General features: G+C 35.8%; 1 protein-coding gene across 1 annotated transcript; it reads right to left on the reverse strand.

Moving 5' to 3' along the window:
* Nucleotides 1-258: 258 nt before the first annotated feature.
* On the reverse strand, nt 259-3,481 carry LOC128035493 (uncharacterized). Its single transcript, XM_052625240.1, has 7 exons — nt 3,339-3,481; nt 3,055-3,293; nt 2,381-2,697; nt 1,846-1,939; nt 955-1,266; nt 654-852; nt 259-280 (listed from the first exon to the last, which is right to left on the reverse strand). Exons 1-7 carry the CDS (start codon nt 3,479-3,481, stop codon nt 259-261), a joined length of 1,326 nt encoding a protein of 441 aa, XP_052481200.1.
* Between the last annotated feature and the right edge of the window lie 12,350 nt (nt 3,482-15,831).

A 15,831-nucleotide genomic window follows, 5' to 3' on the forward strand; every position in this document is an offset into this window, starting at 1 on the left:
TCCAACTCTACCGGTAAAGCTAACCGATAAGCACAGGTCCAATTCTTTCAATAACTGCATACGGTCCAATAAAACGTGGACTCAATTTGCCTTTACGACAAAATCTCAGAATCTTCTTCCATGGAGATACTTTCAAGAACACTTTATCACCCACTTGAAACTCAATTTCTTTCCTCTTTAAATCCGCATATGACTTTTGCCGATCTGAAGCAGCTTTTAAATAGTCACATATTATTTTCACTTTTTCTTCAGTTTCTTTCACCAAGTCAACTCCATGAATCTGGTTTTCACCGTGTTCAGTCCAATATAAAGGAGTTCTACACTTACGCCGATATAATGCTTCATACGGTGCCATTCGTATACTTGACTGATAGCTATTGTTGTAAGCAAATTCAACCAATGGTAGATATTGCTCCCAACTGCCTTCAAATTCTAAAATATAACACCGGAGCATGTCTTCAAGAACTTGAATCACTCTTTCTAATTGGCCGTCAGTTTACGGATGGAATGCAATACCAAAGTTCAATTTTGTACCCAAAGCTTCCTGCAACTTTATCCAAAACCTCGATGTAAACCTCGGATTTCTATCTGATATAATAAACTTAGGCACCCCGTGTAATCTCACTATTTCAGCAACATATAACTCCGCCAACCTGTCAAGTGAGTAATCAATGCGTACCGGAATGAAATGGGCTGACTTTGTCAGTATATCAACAATTAACCAAATAGCATCCTTCTTCTTTGGAGTTAAAGGCAATCCTGTCACAAAATCCATCGTGATACTGTCCCACTTCCACTTTGGAATCATTATCGGCTGAAGTAAACCCGATGATACTTGATGCTCAGCTTTCACTTGTTGACAAATTAAACACTTTGATACAAATTCTGAGATATCCTTTTTCATACCCGGCCACCAATAGAATTTCTTCAAATCATTATACATTTTCACACTACCTGGGTGGACTAAGAAATCACCACTATGTGCCTCACATAAAATGGTCCGAATTAACTCATCATTTCTCGGTACACATACTCTATCCCGGAACATCAGGCAATCATCTGAACCAATTTGAAAATCTGAGTCAACACCTGCTTCACACTGAGCTCTCCTGGCTTGCAATTTACTGTCATTATTTTGTGCTTCTCGAATTTGCTGAAGGAATAACGGTCTAGCCCTCAATTCAGCCAAAATTGAACCATCATTAGATAAAATTAATCTCGTACTCATAGCTCTCAAAGCAAATAAAGATTTTCTGCTCAAGGCATCTGCAATAACATTAGCTTTTCCAGAATGATAATCAATCACTAGCTCATAATCTTTTATTGGCTCGAGCCATCTTCGTTGTCGCAAATTCAAGTCTTTTTGATTCAGTAAATACTTCAAACTCTTATGATCAGTGAAGATTTGACATTTCTCACCATACAGATAACGACGCCAAAATTTTAAAGCAAAAACAATGGCAGCCAATTCTAAATAATGCGTCGGATAATTCTTCTCGTGTGGTTTCAACTATCTCGAAGCATAAGCTATTACTTTGCCCTCTTGCATTAACACACACCCAAGACCATTCAACGATGCATTATTGTAAATTACAAACTCCTTCCCTGACTCAGGTTGCACCAACAATGCCTTCAATTTCTCAAAACTTTGTTGACATTTATCGGTCCATTCAAACTTGACATTCTTCTGCAGTAACTTAGTCATAGGAGAGGCAATCATCGAGAATCCCTTGACAAACCGTCTGTCATACCTGGCTAAGCCCTGAAAGCTTCTAACCTCGTTCACATTCTTTGGTGGCTCCCAATCAACAATTGCTAAAATTTTGCTTGGATCAACCTGAATACCTTCACTTGAAACTATATGTCGCAAGAATTCGACCTCACGAAGCCAAAAATCACTTTTGCTGAATTTAGCATACAATTTCTTCCCTCTCAGAATCTGTAACACAGTTCTCAAATGTTTGACGTGCTCAAATTCATCCCGAGAATAAACTAAAATATCATCTATGAACACCACCACAAACTTATCCAGATACGATCGAAAAATTCAGTTCATTAAATCCATAAAAATAGCCAGAGCATTAGTCAACCCAAAAGGCATTACCAGAAATTCATAATGTCCATACCTCGTTCTGAAAGCGGTTTTTGGCACATCGGACTCCCTAACTCTCAACTGATAGTAACCAGACCTTAGATCAATCTTTGAAAACACTGTTGCTCCTTTTAGTTTGTCAAACAAATCATCAATTCTTGGCAAATGATACTTGTTCCTTATAGTCACTTTGTTGAGCTAACGATAATCAATACAAAGTCTCATAGAGACGTATTTCTTTTTCACAAATAAAACAGGAGCACCCCAGGGAGAAAAACTCGGTCTCACAGATCCTTTATCTGTAAACTCTTGTAATTGAGCTTTTAATTCTTTCAACTCAGTCGGAGCCATCCGATACGGAGCAATAGAAATCGGCACAGTACCATGTAACAAGTCAATAGCAAACACCACTTCTCTAATCGGAGGTAACCCAGGTAATTCCTCTGGAAATACATCCGAAAATTCACAAACTACCGGCACTGGTTCAAGCTTCGACCCAGTTATACTAGTATTCAACACATAAGCAATATAGGCTTCACATCCTTCTCTCAAGTATTTTTGAGCAGACATGTGCGAAATCACTATAGGCAGTTTATTCGGCTCCTCTGCTTCAACCCAGAGAATTTCACCGTTTTCACACTTCAATTCAAGGATTTTCTGTCTACAATTTACCTTGGCATCATGCAATATCAACCAATCCATCCCCAAATTAACATCAAACTCATCAAATGATAACAACATCAAATTAACCGGGAAACAGTGACCTTGAATCATCAGAGGACAATTCCTGCAAACCATATCGACTAAGACATATTTGCCTAAAGGATTTGATACTTTAACCACAAATTAAGTATTTTCAACAGGCAATTTCTTACTAGATACTAAATTCACACATACATATGAATGAGTAGACCCAGGGTCAATCAAAGCAACAACATCAATATCATAAAGAGAAAATGTACCAGTAATCATGTTAAGAGGTGATGCATCCTCACGAGCACGTATGGCATGAGTTCTGGCAGGCGCTCTAGTTTCTGATCTCCCAGTTGTATCTTTCGCCACGCTTTTACCACTGACTTTGCTCCCAGTATTCCTCGGTGGTCTACCTCTACTGACAATGTCACCCGATCCAGCTCTCTGCAATCTTCCTTCCTTTATTCTCTCAGGGCAATCTTTTATATAGTGTTCTTGAGAACCACACCTGAAACAGGCTCGTCTAAATCCCCAACACTCACCAGCATGTCACCGGCCACACTGTCGACACTCAGATCTAGTATTCCCCACATTGCCCACACTTGCCACTAAGGTAGCTTGAGTTTTAGCTTCAGAATATGACCTCCCTCGGTCTCTACGTGAATACCCAGCTGAACCACTTGGTCGTGGATCCATCCTTTTAAGCTTCTTTATTTGGGATTGAAATGTTCTACTCATTGACCTTTTTCTTACATCTCAAGCTTCCATCTCCACTCTTCTCTTTTCTTTACTCAGTTCTTCAGCTTTGCAAGCTCGGTCAACCAGTACTACAAATTCTTTCAACTCTAAAACCCCAACATACAATCTAATATCTTCATTTAACCCCTCTTCAAATCTTTTACACAGAATGGCCTCCGTGGGCATACATTCCTGGGCATATTTGCTGAGCCTAACAAACTCCCTTTCATATTCTGCCACAGACATCCGACCCTGCATCAACTCAAGAAATTCCTTGCGTTTCTGATCAATAAACCGCTGGCTTATATATTTCTTTTTGAATTCCTCCTGGGAGAAGTCCCAAGTAACTCTTTCTTTCGGAACCACCGATATTAATGTTTTCCACCAACGGTATGTTGAATCCTTCAGTAAAGACACAACACATTTCAAACATTCATCAGAAGTACAAGATAGTTCATCAAATACCCGAATAGTGTTTTCAAGCCAAAACTCTGCTTAATCTGGATCATCATCAACATTAGCCCTGAAATCTTCAGCTCCATCCTTTCGGATTTTGTCAACGGGAGGTTTCCTTGATCTCACGAAATCAACACTTTGTGGAGCTACGGGGACCAGTTGAGGAATAGGAGGGGGTAGAGGAGGTAGAGCATTCGGATTTGCACGAACAAGTTCTGTGTACCAATTACTCATCATTCGAAGGAAGGCTTCCCGAGCCTCATTCTGACTATGCGTCTCATGTATACTTTCTTCATGCGCGGTCCCTTGTGCGGGAGCCGGCGCGATACTTTCAACATCATCTGTCACACTTCGGTCAGGATCCATTTACTATATAAAACAAAATTTTAAATTGTTAGAAATCATCACACTATCACAATATAATTATGGCATGTATAGATTGAATTTCACACATATTTTATTAGTCCGAAAACTGGCTAAACCGTAGCTCTGATACCACTAAAATGTAACACCCTTTAGCCGTGTTCCTTACCGAAATAGAGTATGAGGTATTACTAGAACTCAAACACTTATAAATTATTTTTTTATAAAAAATTCGGCAGCATTTCTACTTTTTTTACATAAAACCCCCTGCAACTTTCCAAAAATAATTTCAAACAACTTCAATATTTTCAACCAATTACAGATATATGTTCAGACATAATTTTTCCATTAATAATCACCAACATATTAAACCGATCAATACTATATATATTTATACCACATCACATAAAGTCATCTATACATGCCATATTTCAAAAATATTAATTACAAAATACCCAAAAAGTTGATGATAGTGTGGATGATTTCCTGACTTCGTCCAAATTTCGAGCTAGCTGATGTCACTATAATCAAGGAAATATAAAAACGAGTAAGCATATAGCTTAGTAAGTAAACATATGACAAATAAATAAATTCCTCACATGATTACATAGTAACATAATTTTAATCATACATAAATTTCAAGGCTCGTTTAATTTCCAGCAAACTGTCTTTCTGCGTCACAGACGCTAATTTATTTTTGTCTAGAGCTACAGGACTCAAAATTAAGTTCCGTAAATTTTCCCCAAAACTAGACTCGTATACCTTTCCACCATAAAATTTTCAGAATTTTTTATTTATCCAATTAGTACAGTTTATTCTTTATATATTCCATTGGTTCACTGCCCGACGGTTCGGACCTCCCTTTACTAAAATTTAATTAACTCCCTGTAAAAAAATTGAAAAATATTATTGTTTGTTTATATTAAAAATAGACTCATTAAGGAATCCAGTAACATAAATTTCAGGCCATAATTATTTTTTTATAATTGTTGGTGATTTTCCAAATTTGGAACAGGGGATTTCAAAATCAATCCAACCCTGTCTCAAATAAATTCAAATATCCCCAAATATACAACTCTTTTGCTTTCTATGTTTCTTTCATATGAAAATAGACTCATTCAGATTAAATTTCATATATTATTCAACCTCTAATTCATTTTTCACCATTTATGGTGATTTTTCAAAGTTGCCCAACTGCTGTTGTTCAAAACAGTTTTGTATTTAAATTGTTTCTTTTGTATTTTTGATATTTCCTCCCATCTTATACATGGGTCGATTAAGTATCAAACACAATATTCCTCCCATAAACTTGTCCACCACATATAAATATTCACCTTCCCAGTTTACTCATTGAACACTCGAAATGTTAACCGTTATCGGTGGATTCAGCGCTTAGCAACCACCAGTGATTCGGGGAATTAGCACTTCGCAACCCCTTTCACATTCAAAGATATGGTGGAATCAGCACTTAGCAACCACCAATTATTCGGTGAATCAGCACTTAGCAGCCCCTTGGGGGAATCAGCACTTAGCAACCCCCTTCACATTTAAAATACGGTGGGATCAGCTCTTAGCAACCACCAATGAATCGGGGAATCAGCACTTAGCAACGCCCTTTATATTCAAAGATACGGTGGAATCAGCACTTAGCAACCCCTTGGGGGAATCAGCACTTAGCAACCCCCTTTACATTCAATGTACTCCGACTTATTCCGAGTGTTCAACCGGAACTCATATTTTCAATATTTTACCACCTTTCCCAACTTAACCACATTTTTAGGATCTTGCCGAATATTTATTCTATATTCTATTAAATCCCAACATATATTGAATAATATCAAAATAATGCATTAAATCACATGTTTACTTACCTCGGTGCAAAATATCGTAATTTTGCAATTTACTCAACTATCTTCTCTTTTCCCCGTTTGAGGTAGTCTTCTCGTCTTTCTTTATCTATAATAGCAAATTTAACTTGTTTAATGTTCACATTTAATAAAATAGTCCTCCACCCAACTTTTTAAAAAATTACAATTTTGCCCCCAAACTTTTACATATTTACACTTTTGTCCCTAAGCTCGAAAATTAAAATTCATCTCTTATTCTTATGTTTTATGACATGTTGAACATTTTTCCCTTCTATGACAACATAAAATTCTCACTCTAGCACACACTTTTCACCTATGGGCATTTTTCCAAATATAAACCCTAGGTTAAATTATTGCTAGAATAAGCTAAATTAAGTTACCGGGACTTCAAAAACGTAAGGAACATTAAAAACGGGGCTTGGAATCACTTACTATTGAGCTTGGAAGCTTAAAAACCCTAACTATGGCTTCCCCCTTGCTGATTTCGTTCACCATGAAGAAGATGAGCACATTTTGCCATCTTTTTCCCTTTTTAATTCTTTTTATTACTAAATGACTAAATTGCCCCCATTTAAAAAAATCTATTTCACCCATTTCTTATGTCTATTTTTGTTCATCAATTAACTAATGGTCTAATTACCATATAAGGACCCCCAATTTATAATTTCATAACAATTAGACACTTCTAACATGTAGAACTCAACTTTTGCACTTTTTTACAATTTAGTCCTTTTGACTAAATTGAGTGCCCAAACGTCGAAATTTTCAAACGAAATTTTTATGAAATTTTTCCTTGAAATCGTAGACCATAAAAATATAATGATAATCATATTTTCTCTCGTCAGATTTGTGGTCCCGAAACTACTGTTCCGACTAGGCCCAGAATCGAGATATTAAAATGTATGTATGTATGTATGTATGTATGTATGTATGTATGTATGTATTGAAATGTACGATGTGTTGGATGAAAATGACGATGTGTGGTATGCATATATCAAAATTATGTGTTGGGAAGTAAGATTCTGTTAAGGGTATGAGTGAAATTTGTATAAATGTGTCCATTATATTAATTGAGTGATGCATGAAAAAGTATGGTTGGCTATATGGGGGTTCGAGCGGAGTGTCAGGAAAATATGTGATATGATAATGGATCCTATGGTGCTGTTTTGATAACATCAATTAAGACAATAAACACGAGAAAAGGCCAGCGTGGCAGATATGTGGAAAGACCATGGCTATGGCACATTTTGGATGTAACACCCATAACCCGTTTCCATCGCCAGAACAGGGTTATAAAGTATTACCATATAAATTTGACATTTTATAACAAATATCGTTCAATTATCGAATTAATTGTAAAAATATATATGTAATTCAAAATGGAATAAAACATACATTTATGGACCTTAAATTGAGCCTAAGAGGTCTTAAAAATAGTTTAGGAAAAATTAGGGACTGATTCAAAACAAATTAGAAAGTTCAGGGAAAAACTAAAAAATTTCACTTCAAGGGTCACACGGTCGTGTGATAGAGCTCAGACCGTGTGGCTCCAGACATGGCCGTGTGGCTAACCTACACACTCGTGTGACTACTCCATATGCCCATGTGCTCATCTGTGTAACTTACTGACTTGGGTTACACAGTCGTGTCGCAGGCTATGTGCCGGCCCGTGTGAACCTTGAACCAAACACGCTCAAGGCAAACACCTGTAACAACCGTAACCTATATTTGTCACCGGAATAGGGTTATGGAACATTACCAGAATATACATATAAAATACAAACATTTCATATTATTTAACATACATGTCAGAAAATATTCATAAAGTCCTTTATATGAACTCTCGAGGATTAAAACATACATTAGAAACAAGTCGGGACTAAACTGGGTGCTCAAAGAATTTTTTGCAAAATCTCAAAATTTTTCCAAAGTGCAGGGAACACACGCTCTGGTGGTCAAGTCGTGTGGCTCACACGGCCAAGAGACATGCCCGTGTCTTAGGCCGTGTGGGCATTCGAAATAGGGTAGACGACCGTCTTTCAGCCCATTTCCGTACCCGTGTAACTCTCTGACTTGGGTCACACAGCCAAGTCAAACGTTCGTGTGCTAGGTCGTGTGTAGGTGCAGGGGTCACACGGCTAAGCCACACACTCGTATGCCAGGCCGTGTGAAAAATATTGAGCATTCTATTTTGAAATTTTAAAGATGCAGGGGACACACGGCCAAAACACACGCCCGTGTGGACAAAATAAGACCATTTTCAAACCATATTTCTCACCCTTTTTTAGCTTCAACCTAAACACATCAAATAACACATTTATAAGCCATAACCAAACAACCAAAACAAGCCAAATACATGTCTTAAACATGTCACATTTCCTCATACATCCAAGTTTTCAATCTTACCAAATTGATCAATAATATGTAACTTATTTGTATTAACTATACCAAATCAAACCATACCTATTAGTTAACTATCATTTAAACATACCAAAACACATATAAATTACAAGCCATACCAATGGCTTGTTCCAACCATACATTTACATGCCATCATTGGTCAAAATTAGCTTATACATGCCATTATAACCTAAAATTTAATTTACTATTTATAGTGAAATGAGCTGATGGATAGATTGATAGTGTGAGATATCTCCACCAAGCTTCTAACCCAACGAGCTTCTGAAGTACCATAAAACAAGAGAAATAAAACAGAGTAAGCATTTAATGCTTAGTAGGCTCGTATAACGGGAAATTAACTTACCATTCATTTACATTTAAGGTAAGCATACAAAAATTTATCCAAAGAATTTGATAATTAGCCTAAACACATATAACCTCAAAAACATGTTAGTCATGTACTTCATATGAATTTTTCATACTATATTTCTATCATAATGCAGATCATGAAATAATATTAAAAAATTTTTCCTTCCGGACTTGGATTTCTGGTCCCAAAACCACTGTTCTGATTTCAATGAAAACGAGTTGTTACAACTCTCCGCTCTTAAAAATTTTTGTCCTCGAAAATCTTACTAGTAAAGAGGTTTGGATATTGGTTTCTCATAGTTTTTTTTGGTTCTCAGGTAGCTTCTTCTATTCCATGTCGTTGCTAGAGAACTTTTACTAAAGCTGCCTTTTTATTTCTTAACTCTTTCATTTCACGTGCCAGGATTTTGATCGGTTCTTCACTGTAAGTCATGTCAGGCTGAATCTCAATCTCTATCAGGGAAATAACATGTGAAGGATCTGATCGATATCATCTCAACATAGACACGTGAAAGACATTGTGAATTCTGTCAAGTTCTGGTGGTAGAGCTAATTGGTACGCAATAGGTCTGATTCTTTTAATAATTTCATATGGCCTGATAAATCGCGGACTTAATTTTCCTTTGCGGCCAAACCAAAGAACTTTCTTCCAAGGTGAAACTTTCAAGAATATCTTATCGCCAACTTGAAATTCTATCTCTTCCTGTTTAAGATTCGCATAGCATTTCTAACGATCAGGTGTTGTTTTTAAACTATCTCGGATCACTTTCACTTTTTCTTCAGTTTCACGGATCAAATCAACTCCATGTATGTTTTTCTCACTAAGCTCAATCCAATAAAATGAAGTTCTACATTTACGTCCCTATAAAGCTTCATACGGTGCCATTTTAATGCCTGACTGATAGCTGTTATTATATGCGAATTCGACTAATGGCAAATATTTTTCCCAATTGCCTTCCAATTCTAAAATACAACACCGAAGCATATCTTCAAGAATCTGTATCACACGTTCGGATTGACCATCAGTCTGAGGATGTAATACTGTACTGAAATGTAATTGCGTACCCAAGGCCTCTTGTAACTTGTTCCAGAATCAGTATGTGAATCATGTATCTCTATCAGAAATAATAGAAACTAACATACCATGTAATCTGACAATCTTAAAAACATATAACTCAGCCAATCTATCCAGCGAGAAATTCGTACATATCGGAATAAAGTGTGTAGACTTCGCAAACGATCGATGATTACTCAAATAGTATCTTTCTTTTTCGGAGATAGGGGCAACCCCGATACAAAGTCTATAAAAACTCTTTCCCATTTCCATTCTGATATCGTTACTGGCTGTAAAAGTTTCAAAGGTACCTGATGTTCAGCTTTAACTTGCTGACATATCAAACATCTAGATACAAATTCAGAAATGTTGCATTTCATTCCCGGCCACTAGTACATTTTTTTCAAATCATTGTACATTTTATTACTCCCCAGATGAACAGGCATAGTACCATTATGAGCTTTGTGCAAAATATTCTGCACAAGCTCTAAATTTCTCGGTACACATACCCTACCTCTGAATAACAGACAGTCATCAGGTCCAATCTGAAATTCTGAATCAGAAATCGATTTACATTGCACCCATTTAGCTTGTAACTTATCATCACATTTCTGGCTTCACAAATTTGCTGTAGAAATGTTGATTTAGCTTTTAACTCAACTAAGATCGAACCATCATCAGATAGTGACAATCGGGTATTCATTGCTCGTAAAGCAAATAAAGATTTTCTACTTAGAGCATCTACAACCACATTTGCTTTTCTCAGATGATAGTCGATAATTAGATCATAATCTTTCAGTAATTCAATCCACCTGCGCTATCTCAGATTTAAATCTTTTTGCAACATTAGATACTTTAAGCTTTTGTGATCGGTGAATATGTGACATTTTTAACCAAACAAGTAGTGTCGCCAAATTTTCAGAGCAAAGACAATAGCTACCAATTCTAAATCATATATCGGGTATTTCTTTTCATGTGGTTTTAGTTGTCTAGAAATATAAGCTATTAATTTACCTTATTGTATCAAAACACAACCTAAACCATTCGATGACGCATTATTGTAAATTACAAATTCCTTACTCGAATCAGGTTGAACCAGAACTGGTGCTTCAGTCAATAAAGCTTTTAACTGGTCAAAACTTTGCTGCATTTATCAGACCATTCAAACTTCACATATTTTTGTAATAGCCGTGTCATTAGCAAAACTATCATCAAAAACCCTTGTACAAATCTTCGATAATAACTGGCTAATCCCAAAAAACTTCTAACTGCAGACACATTTTTCGGTGGTTTCCAGTTAACAATTGCTGAAGTTTTACATGGATCCACTCTAATGCCTTTAGCAGGTACTATATGTCCAAGAAAACCAACTTCCCGAAGCCAGAATTTACACTTGCTACATTTAGCATACAGTTGTTTTTCACGTAGAGTTTGCAGAACAATTTTCAAATGATTAGCATGTTCATTTTCATCTTGGGAACATACCAGGATATCATTAATGAATACCACTGCAAATCTATCCAGATATGGTCTGAAAATTCTATTCATCAAGTCTATAAGTACTGCAGGTGCATTTGTCAAGCCAAACGGCATCACAAAAAATTAATAATATGTAACAGCCTAATTTTCAGCGGTGTCAAAAATAGCGGTTCGAGACCACCAAATTCGACGAGTAAGCTCGTAAATTTTATTATTTTGTATTTACGAGTTAAATGTGATTTTAGAAAGATTTTTGAATTAGTAATTTGTGTTTTATAAGGATTTATTAGGTTAAGTGGTTTAGAAAATGAGGTATCGAGACCTCGATTTTATAAATTGAGCTGCAAATATTTTTATAAATATTTACGGAATGTCATTAAGGTAGTATTAAAGTCTTGTTATAAAATTTTAATGTTTCGATAGTTAATTAATTAAAAAGGACTAAATTGAAAAAGGTGTCAAACTTGCTAATTAAGGAAATAGTGATTAAATGGCCTAAATGGTAAATAGGAAGGACTTAAAGAGTAAATTAGCCTAAGTGAAGTGGCTGAGGTGGCATAAGCAGAAAAAAATATTGAAATTAGGTGATTTAAGGGCAAAATTGGAAATAAAAAATTAAAATAGTTAAAATGAGATTTTAAGAGTTTCTAGACCATTTCTTCTCCAATTTTCTGTCCAAAAACACCATTGAAGAGCTCTTAAGGCTGGTTTTCATATTTTAGCTTCAGGTAAGTTTAATTCTTGCCTTTTTCTTGTAATTCTTGTGTTTTTAAGACTTTTACAATTAAGTCTAACTAGCTATTTCATTAGTTTTTGATTTTATTGGAAATTTTGAAAGTTACCATTGATGAATACTGGATGTTTTGATAAAATAATATGGATTTATAGCTTTAATTTTGTTGTATGATGATTTTGTAAAGTGGTTTTGATAGATATTAATTTTAGGACTAAATTGTGAAAAGAATAAATATTAGGTTTTGGTATTAAATTTTTGCTTATCAAGGGCTGTATGATAGCCTAGAATATTTAGATAAATTTTCAATTGAGAAAAATTAGTTCATTTAATAGACTAATTAATAAGGGACCGCAAAAGTTGTTAAAGTTTGGGTAATTGTGTAAATTCAAAAATTAAGGGTATTAATTCTTAAGTGAATTGGAACTCAAATATATGCTAATGAATGAGTAATTTTATATTTTAGATCAAGAGCTCGTAGATACTCGTGAAAAAAGAAAATTAGCAGAATAGTCCCTGAACTTTTACAAATCTTACAATTTAACCCAGGTAAGTTCGTATGGTTAAACTTTAATATTTCTATTAAATTGATGAATGGTATTATGCATTTTTTATATTGTTGAAAATGGAATTATTGTTAAGATATAAATTTGAAGTGAATATCCGAGTTAAATGGAATGTAGGATTTGAATACAATGGTTGTGTGGCGCAAGACAGTAAAGGAGGATTTGACGGTAAATTACCCAAGTAAACCGATGTTCAGCATTTGTTGTGAATTTTCGTGTTTAGTTTCCATTTAGCTCTCACAAGCTTTTGTTCAACTTATATGAGTTTCCGTTCAGCTTTATTGAGCTTCTGTTTAACCCTTATGGTTTCGTTCAGGTCTTACGAGCTTCTGTTCAACCCTTATGGGTTTCTGTTTAGCTCTCATGAGCTTCTGTTCAGCCTTTGGGCTTCTGAAAACGATGTACTCTTATCTGTTAGCCGTTCTCCGATTTGGTAAGATTTTGTAAGTGACTTATACAATTGAAGTTGAAAATTTTGTTATTTAATGTTGGAATTGATTTGAAATAAGTGTATTCATCAACTGGGGTTGTGATTGGCAGGAAGTGTACATTGAATAAATTTTATTATTTGATTTGTTTCATTAGGTTTAATAAGATTTATGTTTAACTTATTGAACTTACTAAGCTTCGTTAAGCTTACTTGTGTTGTTTAATGTCCTTGTAGATTAACGTGAGGTCAGGAGATCGGATCGACACATCAAGTCACACTGTCCAACTTGTTCCGGTAGTTTTTGCAATGTACATTATGGTTTATATGGCGTGTATAGGGTTGCTGTAGGCTTAATCAAAGTTGGTAGTGTATATGTCATAAATTACATTTTGTTTATTTTCTTATAATCAACTTATATACATATGTAGGTCGTTTATCATGCTTAATATGGGATTAGTATGGGTAAATGATGGATAGTTTATAGGCATGTTGGTGATTGATAAATATGATAAATTTAGCATACGTATATGAATTTGTGTTTTTAATCAATATGGTAAATTTTTAAATGCTAAGATATATGAGATAATATGACACTTTTAGAGCTAGGAATTGATTGTGTTGAAGGTTTAGTTATGGCCTATGAGTATGAAATTTGAAGTGTTTAGGTTAAAATAAAAAACTGGTGAGGACTGTGGCCTTAAAATGACCTATTTTTGTCCACAGGGGCAGAGACACAGGCGTGTGTCTCAGCCGTGTGTGACACATGGCCTAGCACATGGGCGTGTGGTCTGGCTGTGTGTCCCATGCATCCTTAAAATTTAGAAATAGAATGCCTTGGTATTTTCACACTGCCTAGCACACAAGCGTGTGGCTTGGCCGTGTGACCCCTGCACCTTAATTTCATAAATTAGTATGTTCATACGACCTAGCACACGGGCGTGTGGCTTGGCCGTGTGACCCAAGTTTGGGAGTTACATGGGTATGGACACGGGTTGAGACACGACCGTGTGCCTCACATCGAATGCCTACATGACCTACGACACGGGCGTGTCTCTTGGCCGTCTGAGCCACACTGCCTGGCCACACAGGCGTGTGTCCCCTGCATCTGAGGAAAATTTTGAAATTTTGAGAAAACTTCCCTGAGTTTTCAATTTAGTCTCGATTCATTTTTAACGAGTATTTTGGGCATCGAGGGCTCATATAAGGGACAATATGAGTAATTATGATAAATTTCTGATATGTATGTTAAATGATATAAAATATTCGTATTTGATCGAAAAAGTTTGGTAATGCTCTGTCACCCTCTTCCAGCGACAGATAAAGGTTAGAGGTGTTACATAATGCCTGTACCTGGTTCTGAAAGTTGTTTTTGGTACATTCGAGTGTTTTACTCGTAACTGATAATAGCCAAAACGTAGATCAATCTTTAAAAATACTGTAGCACATTTCAACTGATCAAATAAGTCATCAATACAGGGAAATGGATACTTATTTTTAATTGTGACTTTGTTTAGTTGACGGTAGTCAATGCATAATCTCAATGATCCGTCCTTTTTCTTAACAAACAGAACTGGTGGACCCCAAGGTGAAAATTTGAGTCGAGCAAAACCTCTATCAATCAGTTCTTGCAACTGTGCTTTTAACTCTTTTAATTCAATAGGAGCCATTCTATAGGGTGTTATAGATATCGGTGTTATTCCCGGTACAAGATCTATAGAGAATTCAACATCTCTGACCGATGGTGATTCGGGTAACTCTTTTGGAAATACATCCGAATACTCACAGACTACTGGCACTGACTTAATCTTTGACACAGATACTTTAGTGTCCAACACATAAGCAAAATATGTGTCATACCCTTTTCTGATATATTTCTGTGCTGATATGACTGATATCACTGTAGACAACCATCCAACTTATCAGATTCAATACAGAGCTTTTCACCATTTTGACATTTCAATACAATATGCTTTTGTTTGCCATTTACGACGGCATTATGCTGATTTAACTAGTCCATACCCAGAATCACATCAAATTCATCAAATGGCAATAACATCAAATTAGCTGGGAAACAGTAACCCCGTACTATTAACGGACAGTTCTTACAAATTTTATCCACCATCATATACTGGCCTAAGGGGTTTGAAACTTTAACCACAAATTCAGTGGACTCGACATATAAATTTTTAATAGACACTAAATTCGTTCAGATGTATGAATGGGTAGAACTAGGATCAATTAAAGTAATTATATCAGTATCAAGAAGAGAAAAAATACCAGTGATAACGTCGGGTGCAGAGGCATCCTCACGTGCACAAATAACATATGTTCTTGCTAGTGCTCGTGCTTCAGATTTGACAATTGAATCTTTTACCGTACCTCAGCTTCCACTCATATTGCCGGGATTTCGAGGTGGTCTACCTCTGGTAGTTGTATTGCTCGATCTTGAAGTTTGAACAGTATTTTTTTCAGGCTTTTCCGAGCAGTCTCTTAAATAGGGGTCAAAAGAACCACATCTAAAACAAGCTTTGCTTTTCATGTGGTACTCTCCAAAATGAAATTTATTACAGTGTTTGCATCTGAGTTTGGT

This window comes from Gossypium raimondii, chromosome 12 (assembly GCF_025698545.1).
Source record: "Gossypium raimondii isolate GPD5lz chromosome 12, ASM2569854v1, whole genome shotgun sequence".
In the NCBI taxonomy this organism is placed as follows: domain Eukaryota; kingdom Viridiplantae; phylum Streptophyta; class Magnoliopsida; order Malvales; family Malvaceae; genus Gossypium; species Gossypium raimondii.

Excerpts from the sequence above, each read along its gene's own strand:
- LOC128035493 (XM_052625240.1), bottom strand. The coding sequence starts at position 3,481 with ATGGATCCACGACCAAGTGGTTCAGCTGGGTATTCACGTAGAGACCGA. Across the intron at positions 3,294-3,338 it reads GAGTGTCGACAGTGTGGCCG|GTGTGGTTCTCAAGAACACT; the intron begins GTGACATGCTGG and ends AGCCTGTTTCAG. Across the intron at positions 1,267-1,845 it reads ACATATAGTTTCAAGTGAAG|ATGCCTTGAGCAGAAAATCT; the intron begins GTATTCAGGTTG and ends ATGTTATTGCAG.